Raw genomic sequence first — 16,602 nt, forward strand, 5'->3', positions numbered from 1 at the left:
CAGTATATTTCAACAATGTTTATAAACAAGTATCCGGCTTGAAGGACCAAAGAAGTAGTAGTATGATTAAACTGTAATAACTCAATATTAAGCACTAAGACACAGACTAGGATTATGTGATCTCTTACTACATGTCGAACAACAATTTACTTAAACTATACTTAAAATTACCGAATATCGTAAATTAAAACATTTTACGTGATTGGCGTGATCCGACCACAGATTACTTGAAGGAGGACTCTGCACCAGGAGATTAGGAAATAAAGCAATAAATGACTGCAAGTGACGCCATTCATCACTATTTGGAGTCAATAAGGAATTTTATTCCACCAAGGAATTAAATACCAGATCTAATCTTGTATACTATGATGTTGGCCCTAAACTACCTTGCTAGATGAGTCTAATTGCAAAATCATATTAACTAAGCATAAATAGTGTTTGTCTGCAAAATTATATAACGGCGTGTTTTTTTACAAGGGTTACCTTTTTGGCATTCACACTAGATATTATCTGACTACTTCAATAATATCAAATCTGCTCAACGTAAAAATTGGACTCTGTTTGGTTGCTAATATAGAAAATAAAAGAGCTATCTCGTTAAATAAATATCGCTAAGTGATATATACTAAAAATTCCTCTTTAATAACTGTTCAAGGCGTCTTATCCCTTCACTTCCTCCTATAAGATTATAAATAGAACATCAAAAGTGGCCTGTTGTGCTATAAAATTGTAAATCAACTTCTTTTTCAAGACATTGTTGATTATAAAGATTAAAAATATTTGTCATTATGTCGTAAATTTATATTGTTATTTGCCATTAACGTTAGCAATGAATATTTTGTTAATCGCTAAAGCGCTAGCAGGTCTATTAGTTACAAATACTATATTAAAGCCTTAAAAATAACTCCTGTAAAACATTTAAATGTTCCTGTAATGTGTAACAGTTGAAACTGGTTACTCGCAAAATACCAAAATGTTAAAAAATCCACTGCCGACTTACCTTGGCAATAACATGTGGATCTATGGCTAATATCACAATGAATGGGGTGTTCGCATCGGAAAAGAGCATATGTACAGTATCTAAAACAAGCAGCACCTTATCTTGTTCACAACTATCAAGTCCGTCGACTACCACTACGAGTCTGGTTTGTTGACTGCTCAAACTGTCTAAACATTTTACCATATCTTTCATTAAATTAACCTAAAAACAAAAAAGGAATATTAATAAGTAGAGAACTAGCTTATAACCTTCACAATTTGATGCTACTATTATCAATGCCTTTCACATAAATATTGCTGTTACTCTCAACATTGCATTGTTAATTTAAAATGCTAATTTTCTTTCATAGTTGTTATTTTAATATGTCTATAGCGATTTACGTACCTCTTGTCTAAGTGTTTGCAAAAATCCCTCAGATTTCAATGTTTCCAACTTAGATATAGACCGTTGGAGGTGTCTCCTTTGGGAAAAAAGTAAAGCTTTTAACATCCTACCCCAGGTATACATATTGGCCAGGCATGCGACGCCGAGCAGCAAGGCGGCAACAACCAGAATCATCTTTAGCGTAAATTCATTTATATCAGTACTGTAACAAAAAGAAAACTTTGGATCAGTATTGAAATTGTGTGTCTTCAAATAATTTCTTTAGAATTGGCAATTTTTATAGTAAACGGAAACTGTGGTTATATTTTTTCGCTTAAGTTTTAAAATGAGCGATTTTGGAGGCGTTGGGTAGGTAAGTTTTTACCATGTTAATTTCATAATAAGTTCATATTTGACTAATTCAATCTTGGCAGCTATCAGATTTGCCTCAAATTGCACGCAACAATTCTCGACATGTCTAAAATACAACAATACGTCACGACTGAAGGAAGGCTTTGAGAAGAACCATAATTGAGCAAAATAAATATCTGGAGTCCTCGGCTTCACATGTAGATGGCACCACTACTAACAAATCCAGATTTTTAGAGGAAGTAGCAACCTTCAAAAGTCATATGTCAAAATTTGAAGTCAGTCGAACTGTTTTTTCATCATCATCTTACAAGTTTGGATGGTTTAAGTGATCTTACTTTGGCAATTAAAAAAAAACCAAGAAATCTGAAGTTTTTCTGATAAAGCCTTGCTTCCTGATAAAAGAAATGCAGTTTAAGCCAAGCAATGACTTCACAACTGTTATTAGGAATTTGCTTCTTCGGATCAGAGGTAGTATGCTGACTTTAAATGCTGTTAAAGAAATAAAAATGTTGCTGAAAGATCTGGTCGCCTAAATTGGTAGTTGATCCGGAATACATAAAAAATCCACAAAACGGTCGACTTGTGCGAGCCAACAGAGGAGCTGAAGGTATGGAAGCGGTATATTTGTTACGGTTAAAACGCGAATATCGGGTAATACTAGAATTACTCAGATATACTTAGAATTAGTTAGAAGAAGTTACATATAGTCGGTTCGCTATATTTACGCGGGTTTCGGATTAACAAAATTATGCTAATGACTCATTGATAACCAGTTGCAGTAAACTACTTCCCAGAAAATTAGGTAAAAACTGCATTAATGGTCATATTTTAAAACACATTAAAATAACATTAGGGTAGGTATAAATTTGTTACAATATTGCAGTTGAATTGATTCTTTGCCAGTGTTGACATTGTATGTTTGGTGGAAATATTTAAAAATGCCTAGACGTGTGTTAGATGTAGATAGTCTAATTTGTAGTGTACATAAGTATTTTACGGATGAAAAAGAAAATGGCGGTCCTTTAAAATCGGTAATGTCTGTTCAACAACGCGTATGTGATGCTCTAGGAATTAGTGAAACCAAACTAAGGAGTATTACAAAATCGCAATAATGAACGGCCGAAAGAAGATCACCGAAAAACTCGCCTATCATTGAAAACGAAAGATATTCCAGATGGAAAAAAATTTGAAATTCGTGATACCATTTATCGAATGCGAGCCAACAAGGAACATGTGACCTTAAATACAATTCTCTCGGAATTAAAAGATAGAAAATTTGACGAAATTGGCAGAACAAGTCTATGGCAAGTGATACATAATTTGGGTTTCAAATTTCAAAAGGAGGATAACAGAAAAGCCCTTTGTAAAAGAAGTTCTGTTGTGCATAAAAGAATTAACTTTCTAAGAAAATATTCTAAATTAAAAGAAGAAAGGGCAAATTTTATATATTTAGACGAAACATGGATATTTTCTAGGGGTGCAACCAAGAGAATATGGCAAGATGATAACGTAAAGTCTATCAAACATACTGATGGAGAAGGGAAGCGACACATAATTTTACATGCAGGAGGGAAATCGGGTTTTATAGAAGGTGCTGATTTAATATTTTCATCTAAATCAAAATCAAGTGACTATCACGATAATATGAACACAGAAATGTTTGTAAAATGGTTACATGAAAAACTTCTCCCAGGTTTAAGTGAGCCCAGCGTAATTATTTTAGACAATGCACCTTACCATTCTGAAGTATTAAACAAAAGTCCAACGAATTCTTGGACTGTTAATAAAATTAAAGAATGGTTGACAAAGGAACATATACCATTTACACAACATATTTTAAAATCAGAATTATTACGCTTGGCAAATATCCACGCAAAACCAAAAACCTTTGTTGTGGATCAGATTATTGAAAGTTACGGTCATCAAGTTTTACGTCTGCCACCGTATCATTGCCAGTTTAATCCCATCGAATATATATATGGGGAATAGCAAAACAATATTATGACAACCATATTGGGCCTAACAGTTATAGCGACGACGCAGTTCGGGAAACTTGGCGAAAGACACTTTCAATTGTAACTCCAGAAGTGTGGTGCAACTGTATATTCAAGTGCGAGAAACTAATAGAAGATTGGTGGACTCGTGAAAATAAAATAAACGAAATAAGTCCAATCATAATAACAATTAATGGTGATGACAGTGATGATGATGACGATTATGATATTTTTGATGATAATGACTGATTTTCATTTTTGTTGGCAAGTTAAAATTTTTTTTATTTTTCATTAGAAATTCTCTCCATGGAACAAATATACATAGACCATATTTTCTGTGTGAAGTGTAATATAAAATTATTATTAGGTTTATATTAGCCACATTAGACTCCATTAATGAAGTAATTCTCCTTATTATACTGTCAATTATATAAAAGATTTTCCATTATTATTTAATTAAAAAAAGTTATGGATTATTTTTCATTTCATTTGACCAGTTGATATTTCCCCAAAGAGCAGGTAATTAAAACTGGGTACTAACAATAAAATTTTTAATCCGAAACCCGCGTAAATATAGCGAACCGACTTTAGTGTTATTTATACCAAACGTTGACGTTGTATATATATCTATACTAAAATTCAACAAGCTATGCAGAGGACGTAATCATTAGTAGGCGTAGGCCTCTAACAGGACCGCGTTTAGGATTATCTTTTCGGTTTGCAAGAAGTATTCCGTTTCGGTCTTAATAAACGATATGTTAAAATCACTTTGACCTTTCTAAAATAAGATTATTGAGATACATACTGTATGTACGGTATACTTACAGGGAGGCTGTCGCACTAACATGGATAAGGTATATAGTCAAGGCACACGTTCCTGTTAATAACATTAATAACGTCACTTCGAAGAAAATGACGTATGGTAAACAACACACTTTTCTATATGTCCAACTCGACGCAGTTTTCACTAAAAACATACAAAAAACATGATTAAAAAAATATCTAGCCAAAAAAGACAATTCTTCTTTCGAGAAATTAATATTCAAACATCACATTTTCATGTTCCTTCTCCTGACGAAGTGTGACAACCACTGGAGTTTTACGTCATCAAATGTCTGGTCTTAAAACCTTGTTTAACCGGTTAAAAATTAAAATTTCCTCCTGTTGAAATTCGTTAGTTTGATGCAGACAGCTGAACAAATAAAAGCTCAATCAAACTCATTTTTTTATTTGTTTATCAAAACGTGTATTAAATTTTTCCTGTCGAGACAGACAGCGCTTGTGGTGAAAAAAGCGGTCTTATATCTTATCTCAAATTGAAACACATGCATTGTTTCACACTGACTGTCAATGTTCCCTTGAGTTATCCAGTTTGAACATCTAGTACAGTAAATTTGGTAATCTGTTAATTTAGAATTTAGAATGACAGTGGAAGTTTAATTTTAGCTTTTACCATAGAAGTAGTAATAATAAACTAGATGTAGAACTGGAGGAAAATAAGTGAAGCCGACTTTTTAAAGTTTAGTGGGCGTGTAGTTCGCTAGGAGGAACAAATAAGGGGGCAAAAAATGTAAATGTTTGTGCAATGCAATTTTGCTTGTTTTCCGTGTATATTTTTTCAATTTTTTCTTATAATTCTTGTTCTTACAATATTGAGCTTTGCATTACTATACAGAGTATTTAACAAGTTATAACCATTTTTATTTTGAAATCCCTATGGAATCAACACCATTTATATAAAGAAGTAATACATACAACAATTATTTATTTTATATAAGGTAAACAATATATTGTAGTTTTTAAATTAAGTTTAATTGAAATCATTTACTAAACTTTGTATACAGGGTGAACTACAAAACGAAATTACGATTTTCTCTATTTTTTTAAATGGACCGCCTTGTATTTTTTTAAGAAATATTGTATTTATGGTACTCTTTCACTTTTATATAGTATTCCCTATACCTAAACTTATTATTTTCCGAAATAAGTCTAAAGTAAATGTTCAAAATGTCCACCTTCAACGTCTATACAAGTTTGTAACCGATATTGTTGACGCTGTTGGAGGCACCTGGTATACAAGGTCTTATAGCCCCACATGAAAAAATCAATTTTGGAGAATTCCGGTGATCGCGGTGGCCAAATAGTTGGTTCTCCTCTGCCTATCCACCTCTCAGAAAAGTTGTTATTTAGATGATTGTGAAGAGGAGCAGTGTGATCAACAGGAGCACCGTCGTGTAAAAATCACATTCGTTGTCGAATAATAAGCGATACATTTTGCAGTAATATTGGCAAATGATTATTTAGAAAATCCGGATATATGGCACTAGTCACACGATCGTCAAAAAATGTGGGCCAATCACATAATCGCCAATACCACCCCAAACATTTATAAACCACCTAGTTTGACTATGAGTGTTAACAAAATAGGGACTGCTTGATGCATAGTAATGAAAATTATGCCGATTCACCGTTCCATTTTTGTGAAATGTAGCCTCATCTCCAAAACGCGCATAATTGAAAAAAAAAAAATCCGTCTCTTTGCACTTGCTGCTAAGACCATTGGCACAAAAGCTAATCTGCGTTATGACAATCATTGACTGTCAATTCTTGATGAAACTGCACGCGATAAGGATGCAGTTTATGTTTACGAAGAATATTTGCCGTCGAGTGCTGATGTGGGGATTTTCAGTAGTAGCTATCAGTAAATCATATTCCTTTTCTTCACTTAGGACAATTTTGGTTCTCTCATTTTTTTCATATGCAACTGACAGAGTGCGAACAAAAGGATCCATTAATTTTTCAAAACTCTTGAAAAAGACTGAAAAAGTAAATACTACTTCAAAAACGCATGAACTAACTATTCAGTCAGAATCAGAAACAATTCTTTTTTTTTTTTTTCTTTTCTTAAAATTTATTTACTAAATTGTGTTGTAAAATGAATTTAAAAAAAAAAACTGCTTGAAAAAAGTTTGAAACAGTGCTGCCTGGATTGTCTGTCCAATGACAAAAGTTTTATCATTGTTTAGTTTTGAATTTAGGTCTCAATCATGTGTGTAAAAAATGAAAGAATAGATGTAATTATAATTAATATAATTATGCACATAAGTATATACGTAATAAAATTAAATAAAAAGTTTCAGTCGTGGAAGAAAAAGAGAAGAAAAGTTCCTAAAAGGCATTCAACCCATCTAGATCTAAGTGTAATATCAAACCCACGAAATCTTTTTTGTAATTGTTTTGACATACAACAATCGTTTCGCTTGCTTACAAGTTCAAGTTAATAAAGCAAGTCCCAAACTTCTTTATTCCATGATAAATATCACAAATAAAGCTATCATAGGGGTGATTTTTCAAAATTTTCTTATATTCAGTCAAGTTTAATTTTCACATTATTGCTCCCTTATTTTTTCCGCCTAAAAATAGTGTCCTATAGTCGGCTTAAATTCTGTTTTAAGATCACAAGGAGTTCAATCCTAAGTTATTAAATAGAACTATGTCGTTTTCACTTTTAGTCTACAGAGTAATTTTTAAATGTAAATAAACAATGTAACTTTCAAATTTTAAATAAATTATTATAGCATATTACCTGGTTTAGGTTTGAAAGCTCTGTACAATCTAGTGGCAACAGATCCATAGCGACTTTCAATAGCATCGTAAAGGGAGCCGATCATTTGAACTACCGAGTTCTCACCGCCGGCCGTGCTGCTTACTCTGGTTTGATCAGTGAAGAAAAATCTGTAAAATAAAAATTGAACGGTATTTTACGCATGTGTGAGTGTGACTTGATATTACATGGCATGTATTCATTTATAAATAACTTTTTCTGGTTGTTGTCAAACAACCAGAACAATGAAGAATAAAGTTCTCAATATAGAAACTTTTATTATGTAATATGATACAAATGATTTTTCTTACCTTATCGGTTGAGCGGCAAGTCCGTCGTTTGTGGCACCAGGAGGATGGCAAAAGAGAATTTGCAGCATGAGTCTGAGATTGTTCATTTTTCTAGTGAGTTGAACGTTGAAATTGTAGGCCCAATCCCAGTCGTACTTTTTACTAGCGAACCAAATCATGGCGAGTATTAAGTAACATAAAATTATAACGCCGGCGCTAACAGATAATCCTAAAACATAAGTAAAGAATAAGAATATGAAGAAAATATGGAAGTAAAAAAAGGTCAGAGTTCAAAGTAACAAAGAGTTCATGAGATATTATGTAATAGATATTCTTCACCAAATTTAAATGTGAACTCTTCTAATACTCTTTTTAGCAGAACACGACCATTATAAGGTATTCCGAAGAGCAGAATTGGAGAAAATGCTTTAATACAGGTATCAAATAACTGCTTTTGATAAATTGGTGATAACAATATATAATAAACAAAATATGCAACATATTAAACGTCATTTTTTACTTATAAACAATTTAAGAGCCGCTACTTAATTTTAAATACTAAAGGTGAAGACCGGTAAATTATAAGGAAAAGTTAGACAATTTTACTGAAAAATTATAAAAAATTCCTTTATAAAAGGTATATTAATATAAAAACCATATCGGGCTACATCACAGAATAAAAGCAGTTGTTAGATATCTGTATCAAAAAGTGTCCTGGGAAAATCGTTATTTCCCTAGTCTAAGAGCAATATTATCGAGAGAATAACAATTTATAAATATATTGCTTGTTTAAATGAACAGTGAAACAATATTCAAGAAGTGACCTTCGAAAACCAACGCCTTAACCACAAAAGACTCTCAAAGTATCTGGTTTTCACATTACATAGAATGCTGACATTCAGAAAACATCCAACAAGACTTGCTACTAAAATTAGAATTTGAAATAATATCCTCCACAAGCTGTTTGGCTCTACTTGGGATCTTCAGTCGAGATCCCGTGAATATCTGAACTTGATTGGTCTTTTCAGCAGCTGAACAAGCTACTCCTGTTTGGTCAGACAGCGCTCCAATAAAATGAAGTACAAGTAAACAACACTACGAGAATTATTACTAACACTATGTGTTCACGCCATCATATGGTTTAAGTTAATTTCATGTATTTTCCGATGCGGCAACACAGCAGTCTATGCAGATGCAGATGTGTGTCATATATGCGAAGATTATAAAGAGTTACGAAAAGAATCTCCAGACGACAGACCACAGACAAGATACGAGAATTGAGGCCGGCGGATAGCGAGCGGTCATATATTCATAACATAATACTTATTAGCGGTCATATATTCAGGTATTGTGTTAATTCAAAATAAAGTTTTTTTCACACGGAGTTTGACTATTTACCAGCGGCACATTCAAAGTGCAAATAAAGTTATATTCATGGTCCTTCGAGCCGGATCGTCAAATTCTTGTGTGAAAACAACAGTGTAAATTCACCAGTTCGAACTCATATTTTGTGTCATCAAATTAGCGACGAGCGAGACAGCGCGTTCATAGTGACTCCAGCGCGTGAGAATCGTAGGACAGTTACATAATTGGACAACTGTGTTTTTAAAACTTGTGAAGACCTGAAGTTAATGCAAAGATTCATGGCGCCAGGCGACCAGCTGATAGAAGAAACATACTAATATTTTGGTGAGCATATCCCATTATACATTTCCTTTTATTTATCAGTTTTTATATCTTTATTCTGCACACTTAATAATTCTTAGAACGTTAAGTCGAATATCAAGCCATTTATAATCTTTGCATATATGACACACATCTGCATCTGCATAGACTGCTGCGTTACCACTTCGGAAAAAATGCATGAAATTAACTTAAACCTAACTTAAACCATATGATGGCGGGAACACTATGACTACCTGTCCTGAGCCATATTCAAAAAATCACCAGATACCTCCAACACACACGACATCTACCTAAACAACTATCCCAAAAAATTTCGATTTTGTCACTTCTCGGCAGACGGAATGGTGGCGGAAATCATATCTACAAGTACAGAATCTATCATGTATTAAACACCATGTTAAAAACCACCTGGTTTTGATCTATCAAGAAAGAAAAACCGAGAAACGTCTAAATAAAGTTCGCACAAACCATGGAAAATGTACAGACTCCTCAGACAAGTTCGGTAAGGTACCATCACTGTGGTGATGCGAGAACGACGGTACATTTAGTGGAGGAGTGCCAGCTCAGGGTTTATTAAGGGTATCGCGAAGCTTTCCTATTGGCTACGAATGAACATATTCTAATATTTTGATTTCCCCGAAATTCAGTTCTCTGAACAGCGACATTGTTGCCAGTGATGCCAAGTATTGGTAATCGATACGGTTCGCTCTCAATCGGCAGTATTCTTCAATGTAAGTTGATATTAGTTATTAGTTGAAGTTTCACAAATTCTAATTTTCGGATTGGATCTTGGATCATTCGATATAATTTTTGTATCCTGTTGTTTATTTACCTTTGAGGTTAAGTTGCTGTTTTGATTTTGAGTGTTGTTTTTTATTTATATCAACATTTCAAATGGTGTATACCGTATACCAGTCTAGTTTCCTAATATTGATTGACTGAATATTTTTTAACAATTTTAAGTATTGAAAATAGATGTAAACACTAAAAAGTATATTTATCTTACTACACACGTTTTTAATTAATTTCAAACGATTAATGATTTTTCAAATTAAAATTTAATAAAAGTAATCATATTTTTTTCATTCTTTTTTGTGTATAAAATTATAAGAATAGGTAAAGCTAATGTAATATAAACAATATTTGGTTGAGTTTACCGAAAGTACAAGCTGAATATAGCCGCAAATGTCAACCAAGAATTAAAATATTTCGGTTTGGCAGTGTTGGAATGTTTTTAGAATGCATCTGTTGTATGCTTCAAGAGAGAAAGCTTTTAAAAAGTACATATCGATTATACTATTTTACGAATTCTGCAATTTTTAATTTATATGAAACAATAGCGAGTAAATATTTGTCTCTCTCTCTCGAGAGTAATTGCAAAGATCTGTTGCAATCTGACAACTGCTGATTTGACGATTGCCAAATCTATTCCTTAATCTATCAAAGGGTAAATACCAAAAAATTCTAATGATTAACTGCAATTAATCTCCAAAGAAACAAATATTTACTCATTCGTGTTTCATATAAATCAAAAATTGCAGAATTCCTAACATAATATAAGCAAAATGTACTTTTCTAAAGCTTTATCTTTTTATATTTGAAGCATACAGCTTCTACATTATAAAAACATGCCAATACTGCCAAACCGAAATTTTTTGTTCCATGTTTGACATTTGCAGCTATAATCAGCTTGTACTTTCGGTAAACTTAACCCAATATTTTACTAATCTCTTTTTATAATAATTTGATGACCATGGAACTTCAACACAAGAGGCTTTTTGATAATGTACCTAAGGGTAAATTCTCACTAATAGATACAAAACGTTCATTCATTTGGAAATATTTAATTACTTATTGTATTTAGACAGCATTCAGACAGCAATTCTTAATTCTTTACTTGCTCAAAAATATTTATTTCAAACTGATAAATAAATTTGCAATTGTTTGAAATACAAGTAAATAATAATCAAAAAAGGGATTATGCTAATTTTTAAGTAAATGAAGATTGAGTTACTATTTATTTATAAGAACATTATTTCTAAGAAATCTAAAATATGTAAGATAGTTGAAAAACAGCGTCACTACAATACCCATTTTTTTTTTAAATTCAAATGTCAACAGGGGAAATTTTTTGCTCAGAAAATTTCACATTTTCATCACATTTCTAATTATTACTCAAGAAAATTTCAATAATTTTTTTCACTTACGGAAATATTTAAATGTACTGACAAAAATTAATCGATGATTACATAATACTGTTTTGTCTATAAAAATTAAATTTGCCAGAAAAGTGAATAAAATTGGAATTGTTTTTAGATAAGCCCCACGTGACATGCTAGAGGTTATGTAATCTATGTATTATTTAAGAATCAGTAAATAATTCGAGACATTTTGAGCCTTGTTTGACTTTCAACCGCGATTGTATAACGTCACGGTGCCAAGGTACAATACAATTATAACATAAAAATGGTATAATTGTATTGTTAAGACACTGTGACGTTATACAGTCACGATTGAAGGTCAATCGAGACCAAAATGTTTACTGGGAGGAGCCCAAAACCACGTGATTCGTATTTCCATGGTTACTGCATAACCACAAAACTAGTTTTCTGATGTTTTGCAGATTTTTCTTAAATTCGACAAACGCGCATCTGTTGCCATTTAATATATCACTGCTGGCTTCTATTAAATGACACGTCAACTCATTTTCCCATCTATTAAGTGACAGCCGAACTAATTTCTCACTAACATAATGACAACTTGATGCTGTAATATCAAAAAAATCCCTACTTTGCAGATTTTAATTGTAATTTGATCTTTAGGTACAGTTAATTTAAAAATTACGGCAGTATGGATAATGAACGTTTGCTTAAAATAAAGCCTTTTGGATAGTTATTCATTTAACGTAGTTATTTTATACCTAACTTCAAAAATTATTACACAATACCAAATTTTAGGCAGGTTACCAGGTGAGTTATGACATGGATTCATTTAAGTACAGTTATGAAAAATTTACTGCTTTCTTCGGAAATTTTAATTAGATATCATTAAAATAGAAGGTTTACACTTCACGTAAATAATCATAAGTTGAAGATTTGTTTTGAAATAGTGACGATAACTGTTCCTAAAAAGTATATAAATTTTCACGTTGTGACATACCACCTTAAATAATTTGGATTCTTGTTTATGGCTATATAACGTCCTTGTTTATAAAATTTTGTGTTATCTTTTATTATTGATGAATAGAATCATGGTCAAACTTATAATCTATATCTATCGATTCTGCAATTATAAATACTAGTTTCTGTTGGTTTGAAACGATAATGAACCTTATTATAATCTATCCACTGTCAAGAAAAAGCGTACATAAATAATTACTCGTGAACAGAACCTGATTCTGACTCACAGAAGCGAGATACTAGTCGCCTCTTACTCTCTCTAACGCAATTTTACCATCGCTACATACCACAAATGAATATATTGACGAATCGATTTTCACGAGGTATTTATACATTCCACGCGCTGTTTCTTGGCTACGGACACATTATAATGATAAAATATAGAAAATGTGATCATAAAACACTTACCTACTTCCCAGGATTGAAACGACAGGCCTAAAACTATAGCTATAACTATGGAAATATGTGCAATAACAAGAAAGAGCAATGTGGAAAACTGGAAGACGGGATCTACCCATTCACGGGCGAAATTCTTCATTTCATCTAAAAACATATTAGTTAAAAATAGACTTAAAATAAAAATAAAACTTTAAAAGTTTAATAGATGGTTTAATTTTATTTAAAATGACTGTAAGCTTATTAAAATTCTTTTAATGTGCTGTAAAAATTATGTAAATAAAATGAAAATAAAAAATTATCAATTCAGAAGAAACAAGGTTTACGAGATTAACAAGAAACATGTTGTGGGATCGATATTGGAACACTAATCCTACATCATAATCTTCGTTTTAGCTCGTCTCATAATGGCTCTATTGGGTTTAGAACTGCAATGTTGTTCTGAACAATTCTAGTGATAGGTTTTGTTTATCATGTACAAAAGCAAAGTTTTCTCCAATATTATCGATGTATGATCTACATCTACGTCTATATATATCATTCGCAGCCACCAGATCGAGCAATGACAGCAAGATTCGGTCGTAAGTCCATTGAAATGTCACCCTGATCATACATGAACTGCCGAAATACTCAACCCGTTTCCTAATGCATCTTTCACATTTTCTTATACAATTTCTTCCTTCGGTCACATCCACAAACACATATTCTGGTCTCGTTAGAGCAAAAATCATACCTTCACTGCTCCAGTGTCTAATGTGAATGATGCCGTGAACATTCAGACGAGTTTGCGATGGACCGGGGTAAGTTTTGGACCAGTTGCAGTGCGCTTTGAATTGGTTGCTTTTTTAAGTCTTCAGGTTCAGTCACTAATATTTATTTCTCGAACCTCACGAAGCAGTTGTTGCGCTTACTGCATTAATCTAATGGTTCCTTAACGAACTTGATGCAATAAAGCAGTCGTTACTGTCTGTTCCTGCTCAAGAATGAGTTCAGTTTTTCTATGTCTTCCGCAAACTCTTCGAACCCTTTCACGTGTCACAGAAAATCTCTAGCAATATTTCGCTAGCAAAGCTCATTTTAAATTAAAACAATAATTTTAGCGATTTATCCAATGTTATATACATTGCACTAATAAACTACCACATGTAGTACTCAGTTAACTTGCCATTTATGCTACAGCTCTTCTAGAGCATGTTGACCCATGAGGCCACGACGATTTTTGTTATTACTGGTCAGTTTTAGCTTACAAGCCAAGCAGAACATCTCCAGAAGATGCGTCGAGAACTAATCTCAGAAGACAACGGCCTAATAGTCCAAACAAACAGTTTAACAAGTTAAACTGATTATATTGTAATTCAAACGTGTAGTTTCAAGTGACCATCATGCCTAGACGTAAGTTGGATATTGATGAATTAATTGCAAATGTGCATAAATACTTTACCATAGAAAGAGACGATGGTGGAGCTTTAAAGTCATTTTTATGTATAAATCAACGCGTTTGTGTCGCACTCGGGATAAATGAAAGTAAGCTAACAACTGTAATAAAGACTTTCAGAGAGTTTCAAGAAGATCTTACTGAAGAACTGTGACTATTCACTGCACACGCGCCTTTTTTTGTTGTTGCAGCAATGTTAAAAATTCAGTTTAAATGCAAAATCTTTTATAAATCCTAATATAGGTATATTTCGATAATGCAATATGTTGATTTTTTTCACAACAAACAAAACATACAATTATTGTTTTACCGCTATCTAGTATACGTATTAGAAAGAAATGAAGAAAGGTCGTAGAACTATTTCTTGATATTAAGATAATGAATTTTACTTACCTCTAAGTTTATTCAGCAAAAATGACTTTCCGCTACCCCACTTGGCATAGAGACCTACCATTATGGGCATGGAAAGGGAAGGTTCGCTTAATATGTCCGCTAACGCACTACTATATAGATCATAACCTAACATATTTTCGTTGTCTTCATTTGTATTTAATCTCCCTAAAAAAAAACAAATTCGATAATATTTTCAAACGTACCTATTTAAAAGATACTATTATATAATGAATCTTATCTTACATGTCAGCAAAATAAAGCTAGACTTAATCAATGAGAGACTGAAAACTTTCCTACACAGAGAAAGACTGCAAGAGCAAACTGGATTTACCAAAGGTACTCCAGACCTCCTTCTGAACATAAGACAAATAATAGAAAAATCTAGGGAATTCAATATCCCACTAAACATTTGTTTTATAGATATATAGATTATCGCAAAGCCTTCGACAGTGTCAAATGGCAACACTTATGGCAGATACTAAAAGATAGTTCAGAATTTTTTTTTGAACCTATTCTCTATCCTTCCATTGTTGGATGTAGGTCTCCCCCAGTTCTCTCCATCTTTCCCTATCTTGAGCTGTTCTCTGCCATGTGGGACCTCCTTGTTTTCTGATGTCATCTTTCCACCTCATCTGTGGTCTGCCACAAAGTAGTTCAGAATATGACGGTACAAATAGTAGAAAACCTCTTAAATTTTTTTATACGCATCAATTTGCTTTAAATTTTGACAGTTCGTAGGAAATAGCTCAAAGATCAAAATATACCCTATGCCAATATGTAATTTTCCTGTATGTCTGAATAAACACTAACTTTATGATAGATTGAGAAGAAATTTTGGTTCTAACCATTACAGAACGCCGCCAAATAGAAATCTTTCGTCAAGACAGACTTAGCATATCTTTCTCTTGATCTTCTTGATGATATTCGATGACCGTCTGAGCCATTGAGGCAAAAAAAATGAGATTTATATTAAAAACTGCTTTTCTTCAATCGTCAAAAGCCTAAAAACTGGTATATTCGGTAAACTTTCTGCTAAAAACAAGGTTATCTCTTGGGGAAGATTTTTTTCAGTCGAATATTGGCTTTCTAGGATTTAGATCCTTCTCCTCAAAGAGCCGACAGACATTTTGAACAACGAAAGTTTTATCGACAATTATTGTAGTTACAGGTTATGTTATCTTGCACCAATACTACAATTCTTGTCAAAATAGGTATTTTGAACCATAAACACTACAAACACTGCACCGTACAATCTAGAGAAATTAACGCTAAACTGAAAATGTAATTTTTAAATCATAAAAGATCGTAAATACACAGAACGTGCACGACAGATACCATTTTTGCAAAACAAACAAATTCTCTACGACTACTCTATTTTTTGATAGACTTCTATCAAATCTATAGATATAATATATAATGGGAACAATCATTAATAAAAGCGTGCAAATACTAGTATTTGCAGATGATGTTGACATAATCGCAAGATCAAGAAGAGAAATGATAGAGGCATACAACCAAATAGAACGAGCTGCACAAAATAGTGGTCTTAAAATCAATCAGACCAAAACAAAATATATGCAGGTAAGAAAAAACGCAGAAATAAGGCAGCCACAAAATATAACAATAGGAGAATACAACATAGAGGAGGTAAAAAACTTTATATACTTGGGATCCCTAGTCACGTCTGATAATAACGTTACGGAGGAAGTGAAGAGGCGAATATTTATTGCAAATAAATGTTACCATGGCTTAATTAGACACCTAAGATCAGATAACGTCGCAAGAAAGACAAAATGCCAAATATATAAAACCCTAATAAGACCGGTACTCACATATGGCTCAGAAACCTGGACACTTACTAAAAGAGAGGAAACGTTGTTAGCCACCTTC

The 16,602-nt window shown here is 32.7% G+C and overlaps 1 protein-coding gene across 12 annotated transcripts in view; it reads right to left on the bottom strand.

Moving 5' to 3' along the window:
- Arms (Ankyrin repeat-rich membrane spanning) overlaps window positions 1–16,602 on the bottom strand; it is a 168,671-nt gene that overhangs the window by 34,908 nt on the left and 117,161 nt on the right. For all 12 annotated transcript variants that reach the window (XM_072530599.1, XM_072530600.1, XM_072530603.1 and 9 more), the window contains 7 exons: window positions 14,713–14,877; window positions 12,897–13,031; window positions 7,645–7,852; window positions 7,316–7,464; window positions 4,555–4,696; window positions 1,385–1,586; window positions 1,001–1,201 (listed from right to left, as the gene is read on the bottom strand). In XM_072530599.1, the coding sequence (XP_072386700.1) occupies window positions 1,001–1,201; window positions 1,385–1,586; window positions 4,555–4,696; window positions 7,316–7,464; window positions 7,645–7,852; window positions 12,897–13,031; window positions 14,713–14,877 (1,202 nt within the window). The remainder of the gene's footprint in view (window positions 1–1,000; window positions 1,202–1,384; window positions 1,587–4,554; window positions 4,697–7,315; window positions 7,465–7,644; window positions 7,853–12,896; window positions 13,032–14,712; window positions 14,878–16,602) is intronic.

Source organism: Diabrotica undecimpunctata, chromosome 4 (assembly GCF_040954645.1).
Source record: "Diabrotica undecimpunctata isolate CICGRU chromosome 4, icDiaUnde3, whole genome shotgun sequence".
NCBI lineage: Eukaryota > Metazoa > Arthropoda > Insecta > Coleoptera > Chrysomelidae > Diabrotica > Diabrotica undecimpunctata.